This window comes from Agelaius tricolor, unplaced genomic scaffold (assembly GCF_023055355.1).
Source record: "Agelaius tricolor isolate 1412-34295 unplaced genomic scaffold, bAgeTri1.0.p SCAF_31, whole genome shotgun sequence".
Classification (NCBI taxonomy): Eukaryota; Metazoa; Chordata; class Aves; order Passeriformes; family Icteridae; genus Agelaius; species Agelaius tricolor.
This window is the reverse complement of record NW_027269291.1, coordinates 3,206,884-3,215,373: the sequence shown is the minus strand read 5'-3', so window position 1 is coordinate 3,215,373 and position 8,490 is coordinate 3,206,884. Positions and strand designations below refer to the sequence as shown.

The 8,490-nt window shown below is 56.5% G+C and overlaps 1 protein-coding gene across 3 annotated transcripts in view; it reads left to right on the top strand.

The window, feature by feature from the left end:
- The first annotated feature begins 2 nt into the window (after positions 1-2).
- CDK12 (cyclin dependent kinase 12) overlaps positions 3-8,490 on the top strand; it is a 35,924-nt gene continuing 27,436 nt past the window's right edge. For 2 of the 3 annotated variants that reach the window (XR_011682918.1, XM_071450555.1), the window contains exon 1: positions 3-1,903. Coding sequence is in view for 2 of the 3 variants with exons in the window: in XM_071450555.1 (XP_071306656.1) it covers positions 864-1,903 (1,040 nt within the window). In the remaining variant the exon portion in view is untranslated. The remainder of the gene's footprint in view (positions 1,904-8,490) is intronic. The other variant, XM_071450556.1, reaches the window with a different exon arrangement.

Genomic DNA, 8,490 nt, shown 5'->3' with positions numbered 1-8,490 from the left:
CCAGCACGCCCCGCCCCCTCAGCTTGCTGGAAGCGCGGCGGCGGCCGCTGTGCAGCCCTAACGGAGCATTAACCGCCCGTTAGCCGGCGGTGCGCCGGAGCGGGCTCCACAGCGACCCGCCGGCGGCTTTAGAGCGCAGCGCGGCGGAGCGGGAGAGCGGCGGGAGGCCGGGGCGGCGGCGGCGCCGCCATGGAGCTTTGTTGCGGGCCGGGCGCTAGGGGGCGCTGTCCCCGCCCCGCGCCCCAATAAAGTTGGCCGGGAAGGCGCCGCCGGCCGCGCGATTTTGCGGCTCTCGCGAGAGGACGAGCGCGCGGCCCCGCCCATCTCCGAGAGGTCTCGCGGACGAGGAGGACTCGCGCCGGAGCCGAGGGAGGGGTGGCGGCGGCAGCGTTGTTATCGCGAGAGTTGGGGGCGGGTCTCGCGAGAGTTGGCGGTGCCCCCGGACGGCGCCGCTCCGGTTCGGGCAGAGCGCGGGGGCCGGGCCGGGGGCGGCGGCGGCTCCGGGGCCCCTTTGGCCGGGGATCCTCCGCGCCCAGGCCCCGCCACCGCCGCTGAGGCCGCGGGCAGCGCTCCGGGCCCGGGCCCCGCCTTCCCGGGGCGCCCCCGCGGCCGCGCTGCCCGCCGGGCCTGGGCCCCTCGGATGAGGCGGTGAGGCCGCGGCGCTTCCCCCTCCCCTCCCGGGTCCTTCCCCCCTCCCCTCCCCGTCCCTCCCGCCTCCTCCGGGGCCTCGGGCCCCGCTCCCCATGTAGGAGGGGGGACTGAGGCCGGCGTGGATGGTGCGAGGGGCGGGCGCGGAGGGAGTTTGAAGTTCGGGGCTTTCGCGGAGTCCCCCCCTCGCCGTTCCCGAGCGCAGCGGGGGAGGAATGCCAAATCCGGAGAGACATGGGGGCAAGAAGGACGGCGGCGGGGGGGCCTCGCAGCCGGGCAGCGGGAGCTCCAACAGCAAGGAGAGGCACCGGGCGGGCTCCAGGCACAAGAGGCACAAGTCCAGGCACTCCAAGGAGTCCCCGCTGGCGGCCCAGGAAGCGGCGGCGCCCCTGGGAGCGGTGATCAAGCCGCTGGTGGAGTACGATGACATCAGCTCGGACTCGGACACCTTCTCGGACGATGTGGCCCTCAAGCTGGACAGGAGGGACAACGAGGAGAGGAGGGCGGAGAGGAGCGAGAGGGCCCAGAAGCACCGGCACCACCAGCACAAGCGGCTCCGGGAGCTGATGAAGAGCAAACAGGCGGAGAAGGACAGGAAGTTGGAAAAGAGCCTGGATGCTTCCAGCAGATCCGCCAAGGAGAGGATATCGGGATCCTCCAAGAGGCTCCTGGAGAGCGAGGAGCACCCCAAGGCTCTCTCCTCCTCCAAGAGCAGCAACAAGGAATCGCGCTCGGCCAAGGCGCACAAGGAGAAATCCAGGAAGGAGCGGGAGCTCAAATCCAGCCACAAAGAGCGCAGCAAAAGCCATCGCAAAAGGGATGCTCCCAAAAGTTACAAAACCATCGACAGCCCCAAGAGGAAATCCAGGAGCCCTCACAGGAAATGGTCGGACAGCCCCAAACTGGACGACAGCCCCTCGGGAGCCTCCTACGTGCAGGAGTACGACCTCAGCCCGCCCCGCTCGCACACCTCCAGCACCTACGATCCCTACAGGAAGAGCCCCGGCGGCTCCTCACGCCGCCAGTCCCTCAGCCCACCCTACAAGGAACCCGTGGGCTACCAGTCCAACGCCCGCTCGCCCAGCCCCTACAGCCGGCGGCAGCGATCCGTGAGCCCCTACGGCCGGAGGCGCTCGTCCAGCTACGAGCGGGGCAGCGGCTCCTACAGCGGGAGGTCCCCGAGCCCCTACAGCCGCCGCCGCTCCAGCAGCCCCTTCGCCTCCAAGCGCTCCGTGAGCCGGAGCCCCATCGCCAGGTGCGTGTGCTGGGAGCTGGGATGGAGCTGGGAGGATGGAGGGAGGTGGGGGAAGGATATTTAGGAGGGTTTGGAGTGATAGGATAAAGGGGGGATGCGTTTAGGTGGGATAGATCCATGCTGGCTCCGGGCAGGGAGGGAGGCTGGGGCAGCTCTGGCATTAAGTTCCACCCACCTCTGGAGTGGCCCCTGCCTGGGGAGGCTCCCTGAGCAGGAGCTAAGGCTCTTGCCTGGCGGGAAGTTCAGCTATGGGAATGGTTTCACCTGGTTCTGACTAAATTAGGGAAAAAATCTTCCCTGTGAGGGCCTGGCACAGTTGTGGATGCTCCATCCCTGGAGTTGTCCAAGGTTGGACAGGGCTTGGAGCAAGCTGGGATAGTGGAAGGTGTTCTCACCCATGGGATGCTCTTGAGGGACTTTTCCAACCCAAACCATTCTGTGACTCCTTTCCTTTCCTCCCCACCGGTGCCCAGTTTGGCCCTGGTGTGACGTGTGTGGAGTTTTTGTGGTCGGGGCCTTGACAATTCCCTTGGAAATGGAGTTGACGCTTTGGGAAACGCCTCAGCGTGTGGCAGGAGGCAGCGTCCATGTTGGGAGGGAGGCTGGGGCAGCTCTGGCATTAAGTTCCACCCACCTCTGGAGTGGCCCCTGCCTGGGGAGGCTCCCTGAGCACCATCCAAGGCTCTCACCTGGCGGGAAGCTCAGCCATGGGGAATTGGTTTCACCTGGTTCTGGAAGCCTTTATCTGTTCACTGCATGTGGGAACATGATCTTGCTTTTCAGGAGGGCTCCTTTGGGGTGGATTTTGCTCTTTCTGAACTGTTTTGTCTTTTCTTTCCCCTTGGATTAGCGACAACCACGTGCAAACTCCATCTCTCAGCCTAAACTTTCTTTTCTCAGCACTAGAATTTCTTCCCTTTCCTTCTGAAATCTGAGCAGTCTGGAAGGATGAGGAGCAACCAGCTGGATTTTGGCTTGCCTCTAATTTTCTCTCCTTTTCCTTTTCACTCAGTAACTTTGCTCCAGAAGGAAACAATTCTTTCCAGGTAGCTGTGTGTGTTTTATTTCAGGTGTTCATTAATCACCCTGTGACACAGTCTAACGTTGATCTTTTCTTCCCCTAGCCCTGGCTTACACTCAGTGAGTTTCCAGCTGTCTCCATGGATGCTGTGGAGCTTTGCTTGGAGCTCCATGGCAATTCAGATGTGACCTGGAATGTAATGGCCCATAGGAATGCTGTGCTGCATCCTCCAGCTCAGCAGTTCCCAAAGCACACAGGCCTGCTGGAATTTGGTCTTTGTTACCACAACCCTGAACTTCAGGAGTTCTGTCTTCCATGGACAACTCCCCTTTGTCCTTGCTGGCATTTCTGTGTTGCTTTCAACCCCCTGCAAGCCCTGACATAAAAATTCTGAATTCCACTGTGATTTTTACAGTGAAAATCTCCTCCAGGCTGCTCCTCCTCTGGCCTGTTTTCTCTGTGTACACCTGGGAGGTTCTCAGGGCTAGGCCTGGATGGTTTTCTCCTCCTTCCCTTCAATCCTTTTTGCTTGGTGGTGCTACTGTGACACATCATTTACTGACCCTTTGAAGGGTGAGTGGTACAGCTCTGAGTTGTGCCACTGGGTCAGTGGCCAGCCCTGAGCAGGGAGAAGCAACTTCAGAGGTATCCTGAGAGCTTGAGAGTTTTCTTCCCAGCAGAACCTCTCTGTGTGAGTGGCTGGCTGCTCTTCTGAGCTGAAAAACCCAGCAGTTCCATTTCCCTGATTTATGGGAGCAACTTCAGAGCACTTTGTGCTGCTTCCCTAAACTTTCAGAGCTGCTTTCTAAGGACATCTTGGACTAAATGCTGGACCCCAAGCCAGATGAGTTCCAAAGGTTACTCACTGTTTACATTCTCTCTGGACCTCTGCCTTGATAAGTTACTCCCCTCTCTTTCCTGGGCAGAAAACTCACTGACTGTGTGAGGTGTTCATTCCCTTTGGCAAACACCTGCCTGCAGTGCCTGTAGCAAAGGGACAGGGGGAATTTCACCTGTTTCCCATGTGTCAGGTGAAGCTGAAGTTGTAATTCATGTGTTAGCTTTGCTTTGTAGAGCTGCCAGGCTGTGAGCTGAGACTGAAAGGGAGGGGGGACTCTGGGTCAGGTGTGTCCAGGGGACTCAGGGCTCACCTGGAGGGGTTTAGGGGTCACTTGGAGGGGTTTAGGGCTCACCTGGGGAGGGGCTCAGGGCTCACCTGGGGAGGGGCTCAGGGCTCACCTGGAGGGGCTCAGGACTCATTTGGGGGAGCTCAGGGCTCACCTGGAGGGGGCTCAGGGCTCATTTGGGGGGGCTCAGGGCTCACCTGGAGGGGTTTAGGGCTCACCTGGGGAGAGCTCAGAAGCTGTGGCTGCTCCTGGATCCCTGGCAGTGCCCAAGGCCAGGCTTGGAGCACCCTGGGACAGTGGAAGGTGTCCCTGCCATGGCAGGGGTGGCATTGGATGGGCTTTGAGGTCTCTTCCAACCCAAACCCTTCCACAATTCCATAATTCCAACCTCAGGGCTCACCTGGGGAGGAGCTCAGGGCTCACCTGGGGAGGGGCTCAGGGCTCACCTGGAGGGGGCTCAGAGCTCACCTGGAGGGGCTCAGAAGCTGTGGCTGCTCCTGGATCCCTGGCAGTGCCCAAGGCCAGGCTTGGAGCACCCTGGGACAGTGGAAGGTGTCCCTGCCATGGCAGGGGTGGCACTGGATGGGCTTTGAGGTCTCTTCCAACCCAAACCCTTCCACAATTCCAACCTCAGGGCTCACCTGGAGGGGCTCAGGGCTCACCTGGGGAGGAGCTCAGGGCTCACCTGGGGAGGGGCTCAGGGCTCACCTGGAGGGGGTTCAGGGCACACCTGAGGAAGAGGATGGGCAGAGCCTTCCTCTCCTTGACGTGATGCAGATGAGTTTGAAAGGAGGCAGCTGACTTTGATCCCTTCTGTGCTTCCTGTGGAGGGGCAGGAACATTATTTTGGGAGAGAAAACCTCTTTAACTGGCACACTCAGGCAGGGAACACCTGACCACAGCTTGTGTTCCTCAGGCTTTTCTGGGACACTCCATTATTTCCACTGACTGACAATACTGGGTGGGTTTTGTTTTTTAGTTTTTTTTAGTGTTTTCTTTCATCTCCATGTCCAAAACACATCACCAGGGAACTGCAGCCGTGTGCTGTGCTGATTGGAGAAAATGCAGAGTTGTTTGCATTTCCAGTGGCTGTGGGAAACAACTCAGTTCCCAACGAGGATGGTTTGGTCAGTGGGGAAAATACCAGATGTGCTTTGCCATTCTGTGTGGTGACTGCTGTCACTGCAGCTCAAACGAGGAGATGGAATTGCAGAGCCCCTCTGCTTGCTGGAGGTGGGAGTGTGCACATGCTGACTCCTTCCTCTGGTCAAAAATAAGAATTAAAGCTTTTTTTTCCCTGAGAAATTGGAGCAGTCAGGCTTCCCTGATAGTGTTTTCTGCTTTATCCTTAACTCAGTGTTGTTCAGAGCAGGTAAAATATTGAAATATTGGTAGGTGATTTTGGGTGGATGATATGGAATTATGTGGGTATTAACCTGTTAACCTTGGTTACCTCAGCATGGAAGGTTCTGGCATTCCCCTCACCCCAATCTTCTGATTGTGTGACTTAAATAAATCTCATAGTGCTTTTTAATTTGGATTTTTAGATGAAGCCATCCTTGCTTTAATTCACAGCTGTTATGGTTGGTGTCTTTTATTTCTGTTTTCCGGTTCTGGAGGGACAGCAGGGTGGGTTTTAATCCCAGAGCATTTTTATCCAGAAGGAGGAAGGAATGTGAGGCTGAATTGTCCCTCATCCATGCTGGATAACCTTGCTAAAGCAAGCAAAGTGTGGAATGTGACACCAAGGCTTAACAAATTAAAGCAAAAAGGGGTAAAAGTGCTGTTAATGGTTACAAAAAAAAAAGTTCCAGAGGATGGAAATTATTTTCTTCCAGAAGCAAAACCTGCCTGTGCATCTTCTGCACTTTATTACCTGTTTTTTGGTTTTTTATGAGATATGCAGTGATAAAAGGCCCCTCAGCAGGTGCTGGGCTGGAATTTTGGGGGCTGCTGATGCTCTGAGGAGGGGAGGTGAGGTTTGCTCTGGGTGCATGTGGAGCCTTTTTCAGGTCTCACAAAGCAGCTGTGAACACCAGCCTGGAAACTGCAGTTATTTGTGTGGTAACTGCAGGGAATTATTGTTAGTGAAGAGAAAAAGGGTGTGAGGGGTGCCTGTGGGGTGAAGAGGACTGGGAGGGAATGGGTGGGTTTATTCCTGGAGCAGGGGAGGGTGGGTATTTGCTGCTGGAAGGTCAGGGATCATTCCAGCCCTGAGAGAGGCTCTGAGCATTCCAGACTTGCCCACCCTCACCTGTCCTGGCCCAGGCAGGTGTCCCTGGTGGCTCTTTCTAAACTGGCACCATTCAATAAGGTAAAATTGGACTTTTGGAGGTGTTTACGTTGGATCTGGTTTGATTGCTCTGCATCCAGCTGGGTTAATTCTGCTGAGGATGATGAGGATGAGCAGGCCCTGGCACAGGGTGCCCAGAGAAGCTGTGGCTGCTCCTGGATCCCTGGCAGTGCCCAAGGCCAGGCTTGGAGCACCCTGGGACAGTGGAAGATGTCCCTGCCATGGCAGGGGTGGCACTGGATGGGCTTTGAGGTCTCTTCCAACCCAAACCCTTCCAGAATTCCATAATTCCAACCTCAGGGCTCACCTGGGGAGGAGCTCAGGGCTCACCTGGAGGGGGCTCAGGGCACACCTGGGGAGGAGCTCAGGGCTCACCTGGGGAGGAGCTCAGGGCTCACCTGGAGGGGGCTCAGGGCTCACCTGGGGAGGGGCTCAGGGCACACCTGGAGGGGGCTCAGGGCTCACCTGGGGAGGAGCTCAGGGCTCACCTGGGGAGGAGCTCAGGGCTCACCTGGGGAGGAGCTCAGGGCTCACCTGAAGGAGGAGCTCAGGGCTCACCTGGGGAGGGGCTCAGGGCTCACCTGAAGGAGGAGCTCAGGGCTCACCTGGGGAGGGGCTCAGGGCTCACCTGGGGAGGAGCTCAGGGCTCACCTGAAGGAGGAGCTCAGGGCTCACCTGGGGAGGGGCTCAGGGCTCACCTGGGGAAGAGCTCAGGGCTCACCTGAAGGGGTTCAGGGCTCACCTGGGGGGAGCTCAGAAGCTGTGGCTGCTCCTGGATCCCTGGCAGTGCCCAAGGCCAGGCTTGGAGCACCCTGGGACAGTGGAAGATGTCCCTGCCATGGCAGGGGTGGCATTGGATGGGCTTTGAGGTCTCTTCCAACCCAAACCCTTCCACAATTCCATGAATTGAAACTCTTGGGGGTTCTCATGGGGCAGGGTGGAAGACAGGGAGCAGGAGAAGGGGAACTGCAGCATCTTGAACAGTCCATCCTGCAGGAATTGGCTGTAGGGAATGCTAACCCCAAAACTTTGTGGTTGCAGTGAGTGACATCCTAGAGGATTCCTTAGGAATGTTTTCCATAACTTGCAAATGTTTTGGAGCTGCTGGAAAGGGAACTGCTCATGGTGCCAGACAAAGTGCAGCCCAGACTGTCAGTCCCTGAGCAGAAACTTTGGGAAAAGAGGAGGGAAAACAGCTGTGGGACTGCAGAGCCTGCTTTTTTCTCCTTCTGGTTGTATATTTATATTTATTGCAAGGCTAAAGGTAAGGACTCCCCTACAGCCCTGCTGTTCTTGGGCTTGTGCTTCCAGGTGGGAGAGAGGAATTCTGATCCCCTTCACCTCCTGCAAGGTGCTGCTGGTGTTGGGACAGGAATTTCCTGTTGTCTCACTTCTGCAGTTGATTTTCCAAATGTTTATTGTCTTGGGATAATTCTGCTTGTGTTGTTCATTATGTTCTGGCTATGGTTACAAGGGAGCCAGTGGCACCTGTATTTGAACTGCTGCTGTTAAATGTGTTTTATAGCTGCTGTGGGACTGTTCTGAGGGAATGTTGTGTTTTCCAAATCAGATGTGTCCTGAGTGGAGTGTCATGTCTGTTACTGTATTTGAACTCAGAATTTTTGCTTGTCCTGTTGGCATCAGAGCCCTGCACACCATTAAAGCCTCCTGCCTCCCCTTGCCCAATCCTTGTTCCTCCTGGAGTGGAGGAAACAGTTCTGGCTTATCAGGAATGTGATATAAGCACTGGAAGTAGCAGTTTCCCCTTCCATTTTAGTGTTTATCTGGTTTCCCCATCAGTTTCCCCTCTCTCCTGAGCAGGTTCATGTGGGCAGAGCCCTGATGGTGTGAGGTGTTTCCTGCCTTGCTTCTCTCCCAGCACAGATTTTCTCTGATTATTTTTGCACACACACACCTGATTTAGAGCCCATTCTTTGTACAGGAAGACCTTGACCAACAGAGTTAAAATTCCTGGGGTTTATTTTTCCTTCTTCCAAATTACACTCTGCAAGTTTGGGTTCTGCTAGCAGCAAAAGAACCAGAGGGGTGAAAGGAGCTTGAAATTCCCGATTTCCTGAGGCAGCATTCATTCCCATGAGGGCAGTCCTGTTTTATCCATGGTTTCCTTTAAAGTTGCACATAATTC